Here is a 23,921-nt window from a genome sequence, read left to right on the forward strand (position 1 = left end):
TTTTAAAGATTTATTTATTTATTTATACAAGCACTGGATACAGTAAGAAGCACAGGAGGGTGAGAGAATTCACCAGAGCCAGAGCAGGGAGCAGAGCAGGCAGAAGGACCAAAGTACACTGCTGAGAGGAGCAGCGGGCGGCAGGAGAGGTCTGCGCACCATGTGGGACCCTCCTCCAGTGGCCGGGGAGCAGCCAGGGATCGAACTGGCGCTGCAGAGGCTGTGGGCAGCTTCGCAAGTCAGCGCTCAACCGCTGCGCCACCGGGGAGGCTCTGTTTAAGTGGTTTTTAACAGACAAAAGAGTGAGAAAGTAGGATAGGATTACAACTGTCTAACAAGAATTAGGAGGAATTGCAGATTACATTCCTGGAGGTCATTGGATTTTAGTGAGACTGCCTTAGTTAATATGGAGAGAAGAGAGAGAAAAACAAACAAAACCCCCTATCTTTGCACAGGTCTCAGAGACTGCCAAGTCTAGCTGGAAATCTTTTCTTATCAGTCAGTAAATAGTTGTTTGTTTTGTTTTTGGAGATACTTGTGAGGCTAGGTCGGCTGAGGTTGAAACTCATGGGAAAAGACTCAAGGTGCCAGGACTCCCAGGGAAGAATACAGGTGATCAAATATGTGGTGGTAGGAGATGTGTGCATCAGTGAGAACTGGCTCCTCATCAATTACACCATGAGCGCCTTCCCTGCGTAGTACACCCCTACCTTGTTTGATGATGTCAGTGCCCAGACTTCTGTACATGGCGAAATCGTCAGCCCGAATCTGTGTGACACAGCTGGCCAAGAGGACCTACTGCATGCTCTCTACATCCAGACAATATCTTTATTTTTTTTTTCCATTGGCAACCCATCCTCTTATGCCAATGTGAGGCGTCAGTGGCAACCAGAGGCCTCATCACTGTCCTGATGTACCTGTTCTGGTGATTGGCAACAAGAGAGATCTTCAGAGTAACCTTGGGGCAGTGAAGGTGTGGAAGAAATAGAGCCGCAGAACTACAACTCCTCAGCAAGGCACTTCCCTGGCCTAGTGGGGGCAGGGGCTGTCAGTATCTGTATCTGGAATGTTCTGTGGCAATGTGGGATGGGGTACAGGAGGTATTTCTGGAAGCTGTCAGGGCTGTGCTTTACTCTGCCACAAAGAAAAACACCAAGCAGTATGTCCTCTTATAGCTTTTGAGTTTTTTATTTGAGGATTGCCACTACAGAGAATAAGTAACAGTTTCTTTGGCAGCACATAACAACGCCAACATGCGCCATTTGTCTTTTCTTCTGGAAACCATGGATTTTAGGTTATTTGGCTTTTGGAAAACCGAAGGTAGCTGGTTTGTATGTGGCTACTTTGATGTTTGGAAGTTTGGTCTGAACCTTTTGGAGGAAGTTTGACGTTGTGTGTGTACACCTGAGTGTGTGTGTGTGTGTGTGTGTGTGTGTGTCTCCCCTGTCCAGGCAGTTAGAGGAGATGCCACCAAGTGCTGTTCTTTTCTGTCCTGACCAGGCCAGAACTAAGCAGTGCAGCCTAATATTGTTCTTTGTAGGCTTTTACTTGTCTGCTTTTAAATCTGATTTCAGCTTTCTTGGTCATACTTACCAACAAGCAAAAGCTTCACAGAAGGACGAGTTTCTCCACTTTTAAAACATTATCTTAAACTTTCTGAAACACTTTCTTTTTTGGAAACCATTTAATGTGTGATTCCTGGATGTTCCAAATGTTGACAAGTTCTTCCCATTCTTGAGGTGAGACATTTCTCCAAAAATAGCGAAGCAGTATTTCCTAAAGTTCTGAAGTATAGTAAAAGATGTTCCTTGAAAGGTTTCCATGGTCAAATAAATCGGGAACCAGTGATTTAAATAAAGTAGAACTCCGTCCTTTATGCAGGAATTAAAAAACTAAGAAATAAGCAGTGTTTCCCCTCTTATTTCACTGAGTATGTTTTTGGTCCCATGTAACACCTATTAACATCCCAGGGACAGAGTTTCAGAGATGCCGGATTACTGGGAATTAGGAATTCTGAGGGAGGATGCTGTGGGAAAAACCTCGTGTAGTTCCGTTCTTTCTGACGTTTCCCTCCTCATGCCTTTCAGACAACTGTTGATCAGTCATGGGTTTGTTACAGGTTCTCAGAGTTGGAGATGGGATTGGTCCTTAGTTATGACGGTGCATTGGATGTGGCATTTGATGGCAGATCTGCTGTCAGATTCTGAGAGTGCTATGGGCCCAATGATATGGAGCTAGCAGTCCCTCCAAGAAGCTGTGTTTTCTGTGGGGCCCTTTTTTATTTCTGCCTTCTGCTTCAAGGAAGGACCACTCATGTTTCCTCCTAAATAAAACGAAACAAGACAAAACAAAGATGTCCAGCTAGTCATTGTCTTGGAGCTCTGTGACTCCCTCCAATAACTCTCTTCTGCTGTCATTCCTCTCCCTGCCTCCTCTGTATGGTGTGTTTTTGTGTGTGTGTGTGTGTGTGTGTGTGTGTGTTCTCCTTTTGAGGTCTATTAGTTGCTCCAAGAGGGGGAGGATATTTTGGATCCCTATCTCTAGAAGCCAGGACAGTCCATGTGTTGGTGGTTTTGCTGGAGTTGCTTAGCCTGCTCTGCAGAGTAAGAGTCAGATTCCATGTGCCAATGGCCTGTTTCTCCTTATTTTCCCTTGCTGTGTTTTTGACCTTCTTTATTTGTATAGAAGGAAAACTTAATTCTCTGCCTGGCAGATAGTGGTTGGCAGCAACACCACACACTTGCCTTCACCCTGCCAAAAGAGCATTGAATTTTTGAGTTATTGGGGAATGGAGCCAAAAGAATCATGTGACCTCCCCCTGTGGTGGGTGAAGTGTCTGTGATTTGTTCTTAATATTGCTGTTTGTCTTTTATGAAGAGAGTAGCCTCAGGCTCACTCAGTCTCCTGAATAGGGTTCCCAGAGTTATTACAGTAATTTCTTACAAGCATTTTTTTTTTTTTAGTAATAGTGTGTACAAGGCAGTACCTGGAACATACTTACACTAAAATTTATTTGCTGTTTATATGAAATTCAAATTTCATGGGACATCCTGTATTTTTATATCTGGCAGCGTTTTTCTTGGAAAACTGGAACCTAGTAGTCAAGCTGATACCAAGGATAGTGTCTCTATCAAGAAGAGGAAGGTAAAACAAAATCTTCCTCTTCTCTTTTCCATTAGCATAAGGTTGTTTTTTTTTTTTTTTCCTTCATCACTGCACCCTCCACCTCATATAGTACATCTGGGTGTATATTTATACTTCATTGATTGTTTTGAGCAGTGAAGGGTCCAGAATGAACAGCATTGTGGAACAAATGCCTTTTATCTCCATTTCAATACATCATGCTGTATCTCCCCAGTGTATGGCCCAGGGCCTCCTGTGTATGACAGGGATTCTCTTGCAGCAAGTGTGTTCACTGGAAGAGGGTGAGGGTAGCCTTCTTCAACAAAGTCCCAGTAGAAATTTGGAATGTGGGGTTACTATTATAGTAGTGTGGTAACTGCAGGAGCCATTTGCCTGTGAGTACGTGTGTCCTCTGCCCTTGTGTAGAGTCACTGAGTTTTCCCACAAGCAGCCAAATGAACACCTGCTGTTCAAGGTTTACTAGTATTGGGGTACTCTGATTGATGCCGCCTGGGATACTATAAGACTTCTTGGTTGAAAGTGGAAAGAAACAAGGCTGTCAGTGGAGTCTCTGGGAACTGCCTATAAGGCTACTGAAATCTTTTTAAATAGACTTTTAATTTAATAGTGCCTTCTGCTCCCCCTTTGCCTGCCAAACTCCTAAAAGTAAGCCTAGGTTTGTTTTTAGCAAACTCATGTCTTCTGATAAATGAAGGTGTGAGCCTTAAGTCTGAGAAAGTGTTTTTTTTTTAAGATTTATTTATTTATGCATACAAGAATGGGGGTATAGTACAAAGGTGTGGGGGTGAGAGAATTCACCAGAGACAGAGTGGGGAACAGAACAGGCAGACTGATTGAAATACACTGCTGAGGGGAGCAGCGGGAACAGCAGGAGAGGTCTGCTGTGCCATGTGGGTAGCTCCCTGGTCAGCCAGGGATGGAACTTGTGCTACAGAGGCTGTGGACAGCTTCACGGTGCTGTGTTTAACTCCTTACACCACCAGGGAGGCCCTGAGAAGGTGTTTTTTATTTTTAATTTTAATTTTCTCTATTATTTCTTGATTATTCCCATCTTTTTTTAATTTTATTTTTATATTCCCCATACAATTGCACCCCCTTATTTTAACCCAAACCCTCCTTCCCCCTCCCCCATAGTGTGTCTCTGGTTCATAGTTGTTTGTTGATTTTGATTTTTTCTTTCTTATAGTTATTCTTTTTCCTGGTCCCTTATTTAGGTTTTCTAAATTCCTGCTATGAGTGAGACCATCTGGTATTTTTCTTTTTCTTTCTGGCTTATTTTGCTGAGCATGATCCCTTCCAGCTCCATCCATGTTGCTGCAAATTGCATGAGTTTATCTTTTTTGATTGCTGAGTAATATTCCATTGTGTATATGTACCACATCTTCTTGATCGAGTCATCTATTTTTGGGCATTTGGGTTGTTTCCATAGCTTAGCTATTGTAAATAGTGCTGCTATAAACATTGGGGTGCAAGTGCTTTTTGAAATGAATGTTTCTGTGTCCTTAGGGTAAATACCTAGGAGTGGAATTGTTGGGTCATATGGAAGCTCTGTTTTTAGTAGGTTGAGGAATCTCCATACAGCTCTCAACAGTGGCTGGACCAGTTTGCACTCCCACCAGCAGTGCAGGAGAATTCGTTTTTCTCCACATCTTCACCAACATTTGCTGTAGCTAGTTTTTTTTTTTTTTTTAATATGTGCCATTCTCACTGGTGTGAGATGGTATCCCTGAGAAGGTGTTTTTTATTGGTCTGATTTAATGGTCATAAGCATACATTGATATATTGAATTTTGTACTTAAAAGGAATTTTTATGAAGACCAACATGCTAGCATCACCTTCAAATTATTCCTCATGAATGATAATAAACTTTTGATAAAAAACTAGTTTGTTTTTTTTTAAGTTAAAAATTCAGTAAGATGGAGGGGCCTTCCTGGTGATACAAGGGATTAAGCACCACACCATGAAGCAGTCCGCAACCTCTGCAGCACAAGTTCGATCCCTGGCCAGGGAGGAACCAACATGGCGCAGCAGAGCTCTCCTATATTCCCTCAGCAGTGTATTTCAGTCAGTATGCCTATTCTGTTCCCTGCTCTGTCTCTGGTGGATCCTGTCACTTCATGTATCTCTGACCTGTGCCCAGCTCTTGTATGCATAAATAAATAAATCTTTAAAAAAATTCAGTAACATGGAATCTCAGGCACAAGACAGAATCAGTTCAGTCTGTCTGAATATCCCTTTTCACGGTATAAAATGAATGTCTTAATGTCATGTGCATTGTTTGAGGGATTCCATCTATTCCATTCACAGTGTTTGTTTCTAGTATATGCATATCCAGGCATATGGCAATAACAAACTATGGTACCTTCAAATGTAATGATTCACATGCAAAATTGATTGCCCTGGCTATTAGGCAATTAGGATCATGCAGCTAAACAATTTGTCAGTGTCACGTGGATATATTAACTCAAGGATTATTGGTCACAGTGTTGCTAATGGAGCCAATGCAAGGGACATGCTATTTGCATGGACATACCCCTGCCGTCGCCTCAGCAGTTGTATGTCACACAGTCAGCTGGCATAGGCCTAGGCAGTCCACCTGAGATGTGCGCAGGCTTGAAGAAGGGAAGGTAGGACTTCCCAGCCCCCAAAGACATTACTCCTTTCAGATGGCATCCTCTGCAGCACTCTCAGTCATTCAGTAAAGCTTTTCTGCCTTTGTCCTGCCACTCCTAGGGGCCATGACCAATTTCTACTCTTGCTAGTACCTGCCAATCTTTTTTTTTCCCCCCAAGATTTATTTCCTTTATGCAAGAGCTGGGGTACAGGCCAGAGGCACGGGAGGGTGAGAGGATTCACCAGAGACAGAGCAGGGAGCAGAACAGGCAGATAGACCTACTGAAAGCACTGCTGAGGGGAACAGTGGGCAAGACAGGAGAGGTCTGCTGCTCCATGTGGGCATCTCCCTGGCTGGGCTGAAATCGAACCGGCACTGCAGAGGCTGCGGACAGCTTCACAGCACTGCACTCAACCTGCTGCGCCACCAGGGAGGCCCTGTCAATCCTGTTTTAACTGCCAACTCCTTTTCTACCATGATAACAGTAACTTCATTAACAAATTTTCAATTACTTTTTTTGGTAGGCCATCTGTTTCCTGCCGAAAGTCTAACTTTTTCTCTCTCCTGAACTCCACCCCCAATATCTACTACTTGATGGACACACTGACTAGTTTCATTCATCTCAACTCCAAACACATCTCATCTCAAACCTGTTCTCCCCACGTGTTTTCTCGCTCAGTTATTGATGCTACTCTGTTAAAAACACCAGACACCTGGCCGTCACCCTAACCCACTCCATCCAGCCCGTCACTAACATACATCAATTTTTCTTCATAACAGCTTATGAATTTACTTTTTCACTATCTTCACAGTTCCTGTTCTCATTATTTGTCAACTAGATTTACCTGATGTTGGACCCATCTGCCACTAGCCTGGCTTCCTCTCTCTTCTTCCTTTCTTTTCACTTCTTTTGGAATTATATTCTACAAATAAAAATCTGTTCTTGGGGCCCCCCTGGTGGCACAGTGGGTTGAGCGCTGCTCTGTGAAGCTGTCCCCAGCCTCTGCAGCACGGGTTTGATTCCCGGCCCGCCAGGGAGAAACCCCCATGGTGCGGCAGACCTCTCCTCTCTTGCCCGCTGCTCCCTCAGCAGTGTATTTCAGTCAGTCTGCCTATTCTGTTCCCCACTCTGTCTCTGGTGAATCCTCTCACCCCCCGCACCTCTGGCCTCTACCCCAGCTCTTGTATGCATAAGTAAATAAAATAAATCTTTTTAAAAACTAACTAACTAACTAAATAAATAAGGTCCATTAGATGTCCTGTGAAGCCTCTGATGGTCCTACTCTATATGGTCTCTGCCTATTTTAATTACACTACCTCATCGTGAAGCCACCAGACTTTTCATCTAAATTCTGGGAGTCTCCACCTGTCTAAGCTTTAGGTGGAGCCTGATGGTAATGTCACACTCTTCCCATGGCACTGCTCTCTTTCTGTGCAAATATCAGTGAATAAGTTGAGTTCTGAGTCAGCCCTGAGACAACAGGACAGGAATTGTCCTGACAGTGTGGTGCAAGTGAAGCAGAAGAGAAAATGGGCCTTTTACCCATTCACCTGCCATGGAGTCGACCCATCCTATCAGCACTGACAGGTTGTTCAGTGCCTGGCAGTGTCGCTGCTGCACCCCTGCCTTTCAGGAAGCTGCACTCTCTGATGAGGCATCTATGCACAAGGGTTCAGAAGGAGGAGCCATCCTCAGTGAAGCCCAGATGATGAAGAAGAACGTGCTAATCATGATCACCTGGCCTGAGGTGGAGGCAGCATGTGGGAGTCTACAGCAGCGAGATCCTCAGCCAGTTTGAAATCAAGCTTGAGATGATGGATACTACCTGGGTGAGTTAATTAATTAGTGGGTCAGTTGCTCATTATAGCTATGGGTGTAGAAATAACCTAAATGTTTATCAGTGGATTACTGGATAAGGAGAATGTGGAACATAAAGACACCTTAATCTGAAGAAAGAAGGAAATCCTGCCATACGCAACAAAATGGAGAAAGCCAGAGGATACTACTATGCATGAACAAGCCAGTTACAAAGGTTAGATACTGCCAGATGCCACATCTGTGAGGTATATAAAATAGAGCAACTCAAAGAAGTATGATTGCCAGAGGTGGGATTAGAAGGAGATGGATTATTAATTACTCAGTGGGTAAACTGTTTAATTACAGAAGATGGCTAATTTCTAGAGCTCTATTTTAGAGCATTTCACCTGTGTTAGTGTATTGAACAGCAAATACTTTAAAAATATTTTTATCACAATAAAAACAAATTAAAATGGATGTTGATATTGTTTTAATGGCATAAAATCCCTAGAAAAATTTTGAAAATCTTGGAAATATTTATCTAAGTCAACATTTTGAGGAAATAAAAAAAATATCTGGAGAAGGTGGCTTATTGCACTGTTGGAAGTTCCAGAACTCAGGGAGGTTTTTGACCTAAGTCAAAAAATGCAAAGTCAGTAATACTAAGTATAATGTGTGTTCTTCTAAAGTTCTTTTTTCCCTCCTCAGTTTAAAAAATTCTAATTCAAATACAATGTATTGCTATTTTCTCTCCTACTTTTAATTGTTATTGAGTATCATTTGCTTGCTTCTGTGACTGGCTAGCCAGAGGTGATATACTAATTGTTCTCTCATCTAATCTAATTTGGGTGTAAATATCTATATCGCATCTTTCTCATATTAAGCTCTGATATTTGCTATTACAGAAAACCATGCACATATCTGCATGTGTAATCTGTGGGCGATTAGGATCCTACTGAGTTCTAATTGGTTAAATGTGTTTTTGAACCAATTATTAGCAAAAAATGAATAAACACTCAAGAATAAAAGTTGCAATACCCAATTATGCACAGGTATAATTTTATATGTCATTGATATTTTGTATTTTATTAGATCTAAATATGTACGACTATTACTACAATTACTACTACTGATGCTGCTAAAGCTGCTGACTTTGAGGAACATGCTCCATGTTTCAGACCCTGTGCACTTCATGTACACGATCTCACTTAATCCACAAAAAAAAAAATTAAAAAAAACTCTAGTCAAAGTAAATTACTTCTAGTTCCCTGTAGACTTCCTGCACTTTCCTGTGTCAGTAAATAAAATGTTCCCTGTACCCTAATGTAGTCATGTATATAATGATTATTTCAGTCAGTGATGGACCATCTATACAACAATGGTCCCTAACGCATATTGCCTAATGCATGAGTTTATATTTTATGATCGCTGAGTAATATTCCATTCTGTATGTAGACCACATCTTCCATAATTTGGTTATTGTGAGTAGTGTGACATAAACATAGGAGTACAAGTCTCCTTTCAAATTAGTATCTTTGAATGTTTGGGGCAGATGCCTAAGAATGGAATGGGCCCTAATCCATTTTGCCTAGTGACATCGCAGACACTCTTTACTCCAGCAGCAGCCTCACACATGTTGTTTTTAGTGCCCATTGACATCACAACTTTCCCTTTGCTTGAACTGAACTTGGGTTGTTTTGTTCCTCCTATCCTTTAAGTATACAAAAATCCACTGATAATGTTGCATTTACACAGCAACAAAATTTCCTAAAGACCCATCTTGAAGAAATGTGTCTGGCCATTAACTCACACATGACTACATTTACCTTTCTTTCATCCTTCTGGCCAACTTCTATGAAGCCTTTGAAATTCTGTTTTTTGGAAATCTTTTTATTTTTTGTGGCCATGGAACTATCATAGTTTGATGAATGGCATATAATTACAATATGCAAATCCACTGCAAGATTATAATTTGCAAATCTATAATTTGGCAAACATCTGATCAAGATTCTTGCTTATAATGTCAAAATCTTACCAATACTTCAATAATTAATGTTAATAAGAGAAATATAGTAATAGTTTTATTTCACTAATTATTACAAGATAATGACCATTCACTGTCTCAACATCTTATTTGTGAAGACCTTACAAACAGGATGATGAAATTTTATCTCTTATCTTACTGTATAGAAACACAATGCAAAACTTACAAAAATGAAGCAGTTGATGATTAAATCTTTTTTTTTTAAAGATTTATTTATTAATTTATACAAGCACTGGGTACAGTCAGAAGTGCGGGAGGGTGAGAGAATTCACCAGAGCCAGAGCAGGGAGCAGAGCAGGCAGAAGGACCGAAGTACACTGCTGAGGGGAGCAGCGGGCGGCAGGAGAGGTCTGCGCGCCATCCTCCTCCGGTGGCAGGGGAGCAGCCGGGGATCGAACCTGCGTGCAGGCTGCGGGCAGCTTTGCAACCCAGCGCTCAATTGCTGTACCACCAGGGAAGCCCTAGACCTTCTTTTTTTTAATTAAAGTAACACTGACTTACAGCATTATGTAGATCTCAGGTGTACAGCATTATAAATCTGCATCTGTATATACTACATTTTGCTCACCACCAAATGTTTTGTTTCCATTTTCAGATATTTTTAAAATGATTTAATTCTGTCATTTTCAACAATCTGAATGAACCTAGAGGATCTTAGGTTAAGTGAAATGAGTAAGACAAAGAAGCAAAAGAATAAACTCACAGACTATGAAAATAAAATTGCAGTTAGAAATCAGGGATGGAGAAAGCAGAATGAGAAAATCAGATTAAAGATATGGAAAACTTTTTGAGACATCTTCGAGATAAATCTCTCACCTAAACTTTTCTGCTTTCTCTGTCTTTATATTTTTTTCTGTCTCTTTATCAAGCAAATGCTCTTTACTGTATTTGTACAATTAAAAATGGTTTATCTCTAAACTTTTCTTATTTATTTAGTATATTTTACAATACTCATGAGCAATTCATGGAAAACAACTGCTTGCTCAAATTGACATGGCTTATCCTTATTTATTAAATGCAATCTTTTATTTTTCGATTGTCTTGGATTTTATAGGTAAGTAAACATGGTAGCATTAGATTTCCTTTTTAATTTAATATGTTGGTACAGCTTTCTTTTTCTTGACTCACAATTTTATCTGGGATGTGAAATACTTAACTGAATAATAGTGAGCTAGAATGTGACTCTTTGTTGGTTGATGCAGAACAGTTCAGATATAACCAGTTGTTCCAAGCGAAGTCATCAACCCAATATAAGTGGTGTTTATACTCAGCTCTCAAAAACTGTTCTGCTTTACAACATGGATGGAGCTGGAAGGGATCATGCTCAGCGAAATAAGCCAGAAAGAAAAAGAAAAATCCTGGATGGTCTCACTCATAGCAGGAATCTAGAAAACCTAAATAAGGGACCAGGAAAAAGAATAACTATAAGAAAGAAAATATCAAAATCAACAACTATGAACCAGAGATGCACTTTGGCGGGGGTGGGGGGGGGCGGGGAAAGGAGGGATAGGGTCAAAATCAAGAGGTTGCAATTGTGTGGGGAATATAAAAATAAAAATTAAAAAAAAAAAAACAACTGTTCTGCTTTACCCAAAAATTACAGTCACTTTAGAAATTGTACCTATATGACATGCATCTTTGGTTCTTATTTAATGAGAATTCTAATGATTTTCTGTTGGTATCATGTTTGCTAAAATTTTCTGATAAATTTTCTTTTGACTTAATACATTTCCTTTCTATTTTCAGTTGTTATTTCACTTTATTTTAATTAGAAGTTTGTGTTGTAGCTTGCCAAAAATTATTTTTCTTTTAAATTTTATATGAATTATGGGCCTCCCCTGGTGGTGCAGTCGGTTGAGCGCAGCGCTGTGAAGCTGTTCGCAGCCTGGGCAGTGCTGGTTTGATCCTGACCGGCCAGTGAGGGTCCCACATGGTGAGCAGATCTCTCCTGTCTCGCCTGCTGCTCCCCTCAGCAGTGTATTTCGTCAGTCTGCCTGTTCTGTTCTCTGCTCTGTCTCTGGTGAATCCTCTCATCCCCCGCACAACTGGTCTGTACCCCAGTTCTTGTATAAATAAATAAATAAATAAATAAATAAATCTTTTAAAAAAATATATGAATTACATTTTCTCTTAAATGTTAATGTAATAAACTATATTAATCAATTTTTCTTCTAAAATTCTAGGGTAAATTAATTGGTCATGATGAATTACTAGTTAATTAAAATTCACTGTTTGATTTATGTATACTTTATCTGGAATTTTTAGATCTATTTTTATAAATAACTGCTGGTGAAGCTGTGAAGAAATGGGAACCCTCCTACAGCAGGTGGGAATGCATGTTGGCCAAGCCTTTATGGAAAGCAGTATGGTGGGGTCTCAAAAGATTAAAAATGGATCTGCCAAAGAAATCTAATATATAACAAGCAGTTGCTTGCCATGAGTTGCTCATGAGTATTGTAAAATATACTAAATGAATAGGAAAAATTTTGGAGATAAACAATTTTTTAATTGTACAAATACAGTAAAGTGTATTTTCCTGAAAAAGAGAAAGTAAAGTGATAGGGTACAGGTGAGAGATGTAGCTTGGAAGACTTCCCAAAAAGATTTCCACAGAACAGAATTACAAAGGGTCCCTAAGAATTGGCTGGAGGGATGAAAGGGCGGTAAATAATACAGTGGTGTCACTTAACCACCAGACATTTCTTTGAGATGTGTCTTTTTTTTTTTTAATTTGTACATGTATATTTTTCCATCATTGTTCATTTTTGTAAAATGTATGTTTGTAAACTCCTTTTAGGTGTATTCTCCATAAATGCATCTTGAGGCAATTTTGTGTCTGTGTAAATGCAACATTATCAGTGTATTTTGTATACTTATAAGACAGGAGGAACAAAACAAGTTCAAATCAAGCTCAAGGGAAAGCGATGATATCAATGGGCACTAAAAACAAGAGTTGTGAGGTTACTGCTGGGCTAAAGGGTGCCTGTGATGTCACTAGGCAGGATGGATTAGGGCCCATTCCACTCTAAGGCATCTACCCCAAACATTCAAAAATACTCATTTGAAAGAGACTTGTACCCTATGTTTATGTCACACTACTTGCAATAACCAAATCATGGAAACAACCTAAGTGACCAAAACAGATGAGTGCATCAAGAAGATGTGGTCTACATATACATACTCAGTGATCATAAAATATAAACTCGTGCAATTTGCAACACTGTGGATGGAGCTGGAAGGGATCATGCTAAGTGAAATAAGTAAAAAGAAACATAAATTTCAGATGGTGTCTCTTATATAGAGAAAGCAAACTAAGGGTTACATAAAGTCAGGCTTAAAATCTAACCCTGAAAGTTGACTATAGACCTGGAGCATTCAGCAGAGGAGGAGGGAAGCAGTAAAAACAAAGTGGGAAGGAGGCACCTGGACGATTGTTGTGGACTGTGGGTGACCCTGTGTGGGTGTACTACGTGGTGATACCTCATGGGGTGTGGGGGGAAATCCTGATGTAATCTCAATAGAAAAATCATTTTTTAAAAAAAAAATAAGATTTATGTTTATGAAAATTGCCTTACCTTTCTTTTATGTCCTTTCTTGTCTTTTTTTTTTTTTTGTATTTTTGTTTCTTTTTTTTCTCCATTCCCCTTCCTGGTATACTGAAATTATAAAATTCTCATACAATGATCCTTAGATAGTTCTGTGTTTTTCCGTGTCTTAAATGCATATAAAATATGGAATGATGAAATTCACTTGTGAAATGTTTAAGATTATGTTTTTTAGAGTAATTATTTAAGAATTTCCTTTCATAATAGTACACCATTATTAGTCCAGGTTTTGTATTTGCATTAGATTCAACTAACATGTGATGACATATTTTGCTAGAATAATTTTGTCTCATCTATATTTTTAAACTTAGTATAAAGTTTTACCTGGAGTTTTCTTATGTATGTACGTCCACTCTATATAGCTGTGAATATTTCTCATTACCTGTGTTAATTATGATTTCTATCTTTTACTTGATTAAATTTAACAAAAGTCAATATCTCAGCCTTTTTAAATTAAGATTCTGTCTTTTATTATCACTTTTAATCTTTTGTTAATCTGAATTTTTCAGATATTAACTGTGATTAAACCAATTTTAATTATTTGTATTGTCTCCCTTTTATTATTAAATATCTCTAATTTAATACTTAATTTATTTTTAGTTTATTTTTTAATATATAAATGTATAATGAAATATTTTCTTTGAACCACTCTTTGGCTATATAGGCAAGTTTTCATTAATGTTCATTTCTAAGTAGACTGCAATTTTAGTTAAATTTTCTTTTTTTTTTAGATTTATTTATTTTTAGACCTGGGGTACAGGCCAGAGATGCAGGGGTGGTGAGAGGATTCACCAGATACAGTGGGGAACAGAACAAGCAGACTGACTGAAACACACTGCTGAGGGGAGCAGCGGGCAAGATAGGAGAGGTCTGTTTTGCCATGTAGGTTGCTCCCTGGCCAGCTGGGGATGGAACTCGTGCTGCAGAGGCTACGGATTGCTTCATAGCAATACGTGGTGATACCTTAACCCCTTGTGCCACCAGGGAGGCCCTAAATTTTCATCTTTATCCCAAATATACACTTACATTCAAGTGAACTTATTTCTTCTAAATATCTGATTTTTTAATTATAAAATTTCATACTTTATAATCAGTAAATATAGCCTGTATCATTTTTTGCTTTTGGAATTTCAGATTTCCTTTTTGGTCAAGGTTAATGATTTTGATTTTTTCATAGATGATAAAAAGAAGCTCTATTCTCTATTTAACAGGAATAAAATTCTAAATAAATTTCATTATTCTTTTTTTTAAAGATTTATTTATTTTTATACAAGAACTGGGCTATGTACGGGCCAGATATGTGGGAGGGTGAGAGGATTCACCAGAGACTGAGTGGGGAGCAGAACAGGCAGACTGACTGAAATACACTGCTGAAGGGAGCTGCCAGGAGACAGGAGAGGTCTGCCACACCATGTGGGTAGCTCCCTGGTGGGGATCGAACTGGTGCTGCAGAGGCTGAGGATAGCTTCATAGTGTGGCACTTAATCACCTGCACCACCAAGGAGGCCCTTGTTTCATTATTCTTAATGTTTATGTTACTTGATTCCTTTAAATTTTCTTTCATTTTTTATCTTTTGGCTTCTTTATGCTTTTGTGATTTAAGTATATTAAAGATGTTAATTGTGATTGTGAATATTTTTCTTGCGTTTCTGTTAGCCTTCCCTAAATATTCTGAAGCCATATCATTAAGTACATATTGTATCCTGAGTAGATTTTATCAATTAAAGCTATATTTGTTGCCCTTTTCATAACTTTTTCTTTAAATTATTTCTTATTGGACATGATATGTGTGTATTTGACATTTATTTATCAATATTTTGCATTTACCTCTATCTGTGTTTTACATATGCTGGGAATGATTAAATGATGCTGCTTGTTAAGCAAATTTTGTTACTCAGTGACCCAACTGCATTGCCCTTTCTAGTTTTCTTTTATTTATTTGGATTTTTAATCTGCTTGTTGCTCTAGTTATTATCACATTTTTCTTGTTAGGAATCTCAGTCTCATTTTATTTCTTGGAATTGAATTTGGTGCATTTTACTTCTTGCAAAAAGCAAGAAAGCATTTACACTAGTTTCCCTCATGCTGGCTGGATAGAACTAGTCAGGATTTTGATGATGATTTGTACTGGGTTATTAGGTCTAGCATTTATCTCCCCAGAATAAGCCCTTTTCTCTCTGTATGTATATCAGAGTGTTTCATTACTTCCTGGAGAGTAGGGTGAGTGCACTAGCTCTTCAGGAAAGCATGTGACAGTGAGTAGTACCACAGCACACAGAGAAGTAAAAGGTGGACATTGTTAATTTGCACACATAGAAGTAGATATGCACTAGTGTTGTATATGCTGTGGATGTACCCACATAATTTTTCTCATTTAGGTACATAAGAGAACACCTGAAAAAGAAGATTCTAAAATAAGTCCAGCATAATAATCTGATAGCCTTCTGCTAGTCTTGAAATATAGCTTACTGACTACTAGATATTTGTTAATGTTACTATCGCACACATTGCTTTACCACAGTCTGTTGGATTTAAGAGAAAATTTAAATATGTCTGATAAAAAATACGAGAAAAGAAATCCTGTTTGATACTGGCTGAGTTTGGGAAAATCAGAAAATATGAAGGGTGAATAATAGCAAGTAACACTTCACTTGATTCAGTGAAATGGCTCTGTAGGTGATGCTGTACCTATACTAATTTATGTTTTCGATTCAAAAACCTTGAAAAATAATCATGGCAACAGTAGTCCATTTTTAAGACTAAAGGAAAGAGTGTCTACAAATTATAAATTTTATGTCATAGCAATTCCAAATTGCCAAATGCATTATATGAACTTCTACTCTGAGGATGCTATTAATTAAAAAAAAATAATAATGTCTTCAGAGTTAATGAATATTAGAATAATTAAAGAGTGGCAAGTCTGAGGTGAAGGTAGTCATTTAACTTAGAGTTATGTTTACCAAACTTTTAAGACTCTAAAACCTTTAAACTGTTAATTTTATAAAATGCCTATTAATAGTTAAAAAAAAAGCCAGTTTACTCTATGATGTGATTTTGAAAGGCATATCATATCATACAATAAATATACTTTATTGTACAGCATGTGCCCTGTTGTAGAAACATGATCATTATGAAAAGCTTTATTTTATGTCAATAAGCGAAAGTACAAATCATAGGTAAATAATTTAAATGTGCCTGGTATATATTACATGATTGTTCTGTTTATAGATATTTTGTATGCCTCAAAAACACTTAAATGCCTTTGTCATAGAGTAAAATCTTATTTAAAATAGCTATCTTTGTGAAGGTTGATTTTTCGTATAATGCTTTTTGGTTTAGAATTCTAAGAATGGTCAGGCAAGATTAGTCTTTGATTCTTGATAGAATTTATCTATTAAAATAATTCCTAAAAATAATGAACAGGGTGAAATTTAGTATCTGATCCTAAATGTTGAAATACTTTGAAAAAATGTAATGCTATGCTTTTGCTTAAGGAGATAATTTTATCAATCTAATTCTACATATATACTAGCTAGCTAGGTAACTAGCATTAAAAAAGTTAGAATTGGGCCTCTCTGGTGGTGCAAGGGGTTAAGACACAACCTGTGAAGCTGTCCGCCTCTGAGCATGAGTTCAATTTCCGGCCCGCCAGGGAGCAATCCACATGGCGCAGCAGACTCTCCTGTCTCGCCTGCTGCTCCCCTCAGCAGTGTATTTCAGTCAGTCTGCCTGTTCTGTTTCCCGCTCTGTCTCTGGTGAATCCTCTCACCCCCCTGTACTCCACCTGGCCTGTACTCCACCTCTTGTATGCATAAATAAATAAATCTTTTTTTTTAAAAAGTTAGAATTATTTATTTTTTTTAATGTATCATTCATGTGTAGTACAACCAAAAAAAAAAAAAAAAGTCAGCATTCAGCATAGATTATCGCAGAAGAAAGCATTCTTTCTGTGGTACTTAAGGACAATTTTCTAAGTCATTCTAGATGGAAAGTCCTAGGTTTCATATCAGTTCAAATCTCACTAAATTTCTTTCCTAGTGATATATTCTGTGAGTTGAACAATAATTTTTATAGCTCCACAATTAATTTTGGACATAATATATCTAGGATGTCTGCAGAATATTAACTGAATAATGCATTGCTGTCACTAATAACAGATACTATCTATTAAACTTTTATCATGTACCAGAAGTAATGAAAATGAAAGAAATCTCACAAGTTATTTAAGAAAGAAAGAATCAGTCACAGACAAGTCAAGGTAATTTGTCCAAGGTCATATGGGACATAGATCCTGACTTTTAATTCTGGGTAATTTTTATTGCATCAACTGGTTTTGGCTGGCCTTCCATGAGTCTACGGAGTTGTATCAGATGCTTGATCTTTAGAAGATAATGTACGATATATTTTTTTACATAGCTCATCTCAATGTCAAGTTTATATAAACATATGTCCATTTGTATTACTTTAGATTAAGACACTGAAAGAGAAGAATCTGGGAAAGCACAGAAGTTTCTTTTTTAAAAATTAAACATATCGGGCCTTCCCAGTGGCGCAGCGGTTGAGCGCTGGGTTGCGAAGCTGCCCGCAGCCTCTGCAGCGCTGGTTCGATCCCCAGGCACCGGTGAGGGTCCCACATGGCGCACAGACCTCTCCTGCCACCCACTGCTCCCCTCAGCAGTGTACTTATGTCCTTCTGCCTGTTCTGCTCCCCGCTCTGGCTCTGGTGAATTCTCTCACCCTCCCGCACTTCTGACTGTACCCACCCAGTGCTTGTATAAACAAACAAACAAATAAATAAATAAATAAATCTTTAAAAATAAAATCAAATATATTTTGCATGAATATAAGATATGTATATATGTGTGAGTGTATATATCTATTTATCCAGATATATCTATCCATATATATATGGACATATATGGATAGATAGATATAGATTATCTATCTATAGAGGTGCAAACAGTGCAATGGTGGAAAGCCAAGAAAGGCTGTGTTGTTTTATATAATCTACAGTTTCTTTCTCAATCACAAATTAAGCATCTGACCTACTTTCCGCCTTCAGGTTCTAGCTAACTTGTTTTCAGGGAGTGTAAATTTTCTTAGGAATTGATGCCAGTAAAAGGTTATTTGACAAGTAATTTTTTGGGGGAAATTATATATAGGTATGTATATTACATACACACAAACACACATACACAGAAACACATAGATGGACTCAGAAGTTAAATACCTATATAAATGTGTGTATGTTTTGTATACACACAGACACATACATACATAATTTATTTCCTTTGTGATATTATCTCTCTCATCATAGTTAATTGTGGAACTATATTTACAATTAACATTTGTGTTTCCATATACAAAATGAAGGTAGATCTCTTATATGCTTCCTGTTCTTTTAAAAAAGTATTTGCATCTTAAAAGGATTTTGTAGACATCTTTAGGGACAGTATCTGTAGTTGGTTTGTGGTTGATTTATATTTTCATTTTAACCTATTATTTATAGGTTACTTTGTAAACCCCCAAATTCAAAATGTAGATCATTTAGAATTTAAGATCAGTAGTATGGACATTTGGGTCTTAGAGAACACAATTAAGACAGCATTCTAAACATTTAAGGGGAAGAATCTTGAAGTCATATCATAATTTCTTTTTTAATATTTTTCAAAAAGTAACTGGCTTCACAAACACCATCTATAACATGATTTAGACAACTGGAAACAGGCAAGTATATTTTAAAATGCCAAAATAAAACACATTTATACAAGTACAAAGTGAAACAATACTGATAAAAATGTTAAACTTTATGAAAAAAATCATTTGCAATTCACATCAAAATAATTTAACATTCTCTATTGTTTTAATAGTACAAGCTGCAACAACAGAAAAAGAACAGATACACGCACACAATTTTAAAACCGAATCAGTTATAAGTGCAGAAAAAATAAGTACAACCACTTGTAGCCCACACAAATCTTTTAGGATTGGCACCATCTCTCTAAAACATCTATATTCTATATAGATTTCTAATTACAACACCACCAGCAGCTGCCATAGAATTCTAGAAATACACACAATATACATAGTATATTTGTTCACATTGGGAAGATCAGTGAAATTCAGCCAACTATTTTATGCATGCCTCATTCTTTAACAGATCACAGAGAATCTCCCAGGCCTCAGACCCTCTCTAATGCGAATTCTGACTTATCTTTATGTTTTTCACTGATCTGTATTTTTTCACAGTATAAAATTGTAAATGGTAACTATAGGGAATCTGACAGCTTGAGGGTTATTAATAAGCTGTGGCTAAATGTGAACTCAGATACCTCTGAAGTCTCCAAAACATGTACATTTTTGCTGGGAGACTAGCATAGGAATTTTTTTTTTCTTTTTCTTTTTTTTCTTAAAAAGTGTTTAGTTCCCGGTTTGGAAGTCACAGAATCGCAGCAGAGCTATTACACAATTCATTTACAGTTCAAAATAGCTCCTAGTCTTCCTGATAACTTGCTGGTAACAGCAGCAGCTTGAGAAAGACTGTTACTATTAAAGATTAGCACATTCAGGGATTTGCTTTTTCTCTTTGCTTCAGTCACATCTCATGTGATTTTCCTTTCCAAACACCCTTTCTTTCCCCCAACCCTACGTCAGATTGCAGGTTCTTCTCAATCCCAGTATGATCTTCTCAGGCTGTCCCCACTCTCCCCACCCCCCAAACACACACACATAGAAGAGTGGGCTGCTTAGTCTGATCTGATAGTCTGTATAACTCGATCAAACCAGGTCTTCTTTTCACATCCTGGGACAAAACTGTCCTTTAGGGCCACTTTTCAGAAACTTGTTTCACTCTGCTGCCCACTTCCACTTAGTCATTCTGGTCCCAACTGAATTATCACTGGGCACCAGGAACAGGTTGTTTTCAAGGAAATTCAATGAAATAGGTACCCAAATGAATTGTGAAGTTCATAGCCTAGCCCTAAAAAGAATATTCAGTTCTCTTTGTATTGTAGATTTATTGTTTGGAACCTGGTTTTAGAGTTGGCAAAGAGACAGAGTTAGCATCATTCCAAAATAAAAGATCCCAAGAATGCATTACTGATAACATTATATATTATACAATATGTTGAGTGAAGTGGATAATAGAAATACAGAGCAAGTTACATCTTGTTTTCCTCTAATTGAATAAACTATTTCCTTATAATAAATAATTATAATTTTGTATGGAATTATCAGGGGGTAAGTTATTTGCATTGTGTTAAATTCTAATCAGTTATCTCATAAGGTAATGCTCTTTTTAAAGAAATACGTAACTGAAAAATTAGAAAAGGAATTTCATCATGGAGAAGGTTTTAAAGATGTTCTTTTATTGGTCGATGAAGTGAGAATAAAATGGAAACCAACATAAGGAATTTATGGAACAATTTTTAAAACTTACATAGGAAAGCATATTTTATAAGGTTTCAATGCCTACCAAATCCAAACAGTAATTCCCAGGAGACTGCCATCCTTTTGATGAGGGTTCAGGGATTTTAATACTTCAAAATATTTACAATTGTTTTTCAAGTAGAAGCAGACATTTGCTATCAATGAAACAATAGACTAAGCCGTATTCACTGTTTTAAATCTGTTAATATTTGGGAAAAGGTGCTCTGTGATGTTATTTTCAAATTTGGCAAGGGAGGTTTCATTTCTTTTAAATTTCTATCTTAGAAAATTTATGTGAGCTGTTAATCTTTTATACTTGGATATTTAATTTAAAGTTAAATATAAGAACAGATATCAGGAAAGACAAGCAGCATATATATTTGAACTTTTAAAAGTGAGGAAATGATAAATTATGCCAATGGATATATTTCCACTTCTCAATAACCTTTTAAAAATAGATGTGAAATAAAAAATACATAACAAAATAAGGATATCAAGCAAAAGGAAAAAGGTTTTATTTATTTTTCTCTCTGCCAAAAATATACTTCTGCCTCACAGAAAATCTTTTTCATAAGGCTATCTTTAGTGTAAGGCTGGGTCAACTGAACTTTAAATTTATAGGACACCTCCTCCTTTTATTACTATCCTTATTTAAAAATCAAAAACATTTGGCACCTGAGGATAGTTGTAATGGGAGGAAGAAAGATGACAGTGGATGCAGGTCTTGAGCTATGAATTCTACCCATATTAACCTATCAAAGCACATGTATTCTATTATAACTTTAAATCTCTTATTTGCAATATTTCAAAAGTGACAATATGAAGTGCACAAAATTATATTAATAATTATCTTAAAAAGGAAAATATTAATAATTGTTTTGCTTCTTTTTGGAATGGCTAAGAAAGTGTGTGGTTCTATTCAATAAGGTTCCTCTGATTTAATATTCTGTATTGCTTTGAGAAATCTACATTTGTCATAGTTTATAGCTGCCCTGCTTAAGCAGCCAAGAAAAAATAAAATCACTGATCACTGGCATAGCTAAATCTCTGCTAAGTTGACTAGATGCAATTTAAAATTTCCAGCGTGTTATGTTAAGTTTTGAACAACAGTCCCTCCAATGGTGACAGTATCTTCATTGGGTCCATGGACCATTTTTCCAGTGGGAACTGAAAGAAAAAAACAAAACAAACAAATTAAAAAAAAAAAAAAAAGGAGCTCTTTGTGCATCAGGTTCTGAAAAGAAAGGAATGAAGAAGTCCAAAAGCATATTTTATTTAATATTTTAGCTGGCAATGCTAAGGGGAGAGCAATCACAAGGAGGAGTGGCCACTTTTCATGAAAGAAATAGCCAAGCTGGAGCTCAAGATTATTATGGAGAGAATTTCCAGCTACACTACGCACCCCATGAGGGAATTACAAAACAGTTCCAGAAAAGTTTTTTTTTTCTTTTTTTGTTTTTGTTTTTTTTTTGCTACTCCAGTATTGATTGGCAACATGGTGAAATAGTCAAATCTTCCACTGGTTTTCTTAGTTAATGGAGGTGAATTGAATTAACTAGGTGGAATCCCGGATGGAGGATTTTGGAAGAGGATTTCACAACCAATTTGCAAAGAAAAGTCTGTGGTAAAAGCCCTACATACGCCAGCACAAAGCTCAAGATCCAGTTGCGTGTTCTGCCACATCACTGCTTTTCAAGATCTTTCAAGAAAAATTAAAAGAGGAAGAAGGAAAAGAGAAAGGTTGATGTTTTGGTCCCAGATTTTAAGTTTGTTAGAAAATGTACATTCATGTTTGGTGAATCAAAGAATCTTCTGGGAAAAGAATTAAAGTAAACAAAATTTTTTTACAGTTGCTTATTTACTATGCTTTTCTCCTGCATTATGCCGTCACATACTCATTGCTTTCCTAGAGCGATGCGATGCACTTGTTATGTCCCTGTTTGCGCAGCCCCCTGCCAGCCCTCAAAAATAGAAGCAGTGTTTCTTGAAAGCCCATGTTTTCTAAGGCCACTAGGAGAAAATCTGCCTAAAGATCTGTAATGGGTGTCTTCATCGGTTTGTGTTGCCCAGCACTGGTGCCGGGGTGCGCTGCTCTCCCACCGAGGGCCTCTATGGGGTCTGGCTCTGCTTGCGCGAAGGTGCGCTCCGGCCGGACCCGTCGGGGTCGCCAGGGGCTCACAGCGATGAGGAGCTCTGGGTGTAATCTCTGATGACGAGCGTGTCATACTTGGGCGAGGATGGGATGCAGAGGGCCGACTCGGACACCGGTGAGTTGGGGGCGGTGCTCCCCGAGCCCAGCGAGTCTCGGAAGGGGGACGGCGGCGTGAGGGCCACCAGCTCCTCCAGGTCGGCCTTGGCTCCCACAGACTCGCGCCCGGTGGCTGGGGTGTCCCGGGCAGCACCGCCCGAGCCCTCGACGGCCGGCGGCGGCGGCTGGACCTCGGCGAAGGTGGTCACGGTGCTGGGCAGCTGGATCTCCCTGGGGATCAGGTAGGACGAGCAGAGCGCGGCGCCCCCGCCGGGCCCCTGGGGCGCGGGGGGCAGCATCATGGAGTTGAGCTCGCTGATGTTGGCCGTGAAGCGGGTGACCACGCTGCTGATCTGCTCCAGGAGCGAGGCCTGCGAGGAGCCGCTGCGCGCCGCGGGCCCTGCTGGCAGCGATGGCGCGTCCTGGTCCGTGTGCCCCACCGGGCTCGCGGGGGTGCCGAGCGCGCCGAGGGGCGCGGGGGGCGCGGGGACAAGCTCCTCCGGCTCCGCCACCTCGCGCAGCGCTGTGGGGCTGGCGTCGGGGCCTCGGGCCCCCCGGGACTGGCGCCCGCGCCGCCGCCGGGGACACCCGCGCCCGCGCCCAGGCCGCGGCTCTCCGAGCCCTTGGGGAACGGCCTGATGACGGCGGTCTGGTTGGGGCTCTCCTTCCTGTTGATGTGCACCGACAGGCGCTGCCACAGGTGCTGGCCCCGGCTGCTCTTCTCATTCGCGGCCCACGTGACGGACTTGCCATTGGAGCTGCGGGGAGAAGCAGAGGAGAGTGACTGGGGCGCAGAGGCTCTCCCCGCGGGGCTGCGGGGTGGGGCGGGGCGGGGAGGGTTTGCTAGCTCGGGAAATAAGGCAGCAGAGGGACAGCATGGAAAGGGCCTTGGGGAGAGACTTGTTAGCTGGCTTTGCTTTGAGTTAAAACCTTTTTTCGGGCCTCCCTCATGGCACACGGGTTAGGAATCAGCCCTATGAGGCTACCGGCAGCCTCTGCAGCGCGGGCTCCAACCCCGGCAGGGGAGATACCCACATGGC

The 23,921-nt window shown here is 39.1% G+C and overlaps 1 protein-coding gene across 1 annotated transcript in view; it reads right to left on the minus strand.

Annotated features, from left to right (window-relative positions):
• Nucleotides 1-22,808: 22,808 nt before the first annotated feature.
• Nucleotides 22,809-23,921, minus strand: part of GRM5 (glutamate metabotropic receptor 5) — a 549,187-nt gene continuing 548,074 nt past the window's right edge. Inside the window, 2 exon segments of the mRNA XM_037521807.2 lie at nucleotides 22,809-23,425; nucleotides 23,428-23,639. Coding sequence (XP_037377704.1) covers nucleotides 22,809-23,425; nucleotides 23,428-23,639 — 829 coding nt within the window.

This window comes from Talpa occidentalis, unplaced genomic scaffold (assembly GCF_014898055.3).
Source record: "Talpa occidentalis isolate TD23 unplaced genomic scaffold, MPIMG_talOcc4v2.1 talOcc4.3, whole genome shotgun sequence".
NCBI classification, from domain to species: Eukaryota; Metazoa; Chordata; class Mammalia; order Eulipotyphla; family Talpidae; genus Talpa; species Talpa occidentalis.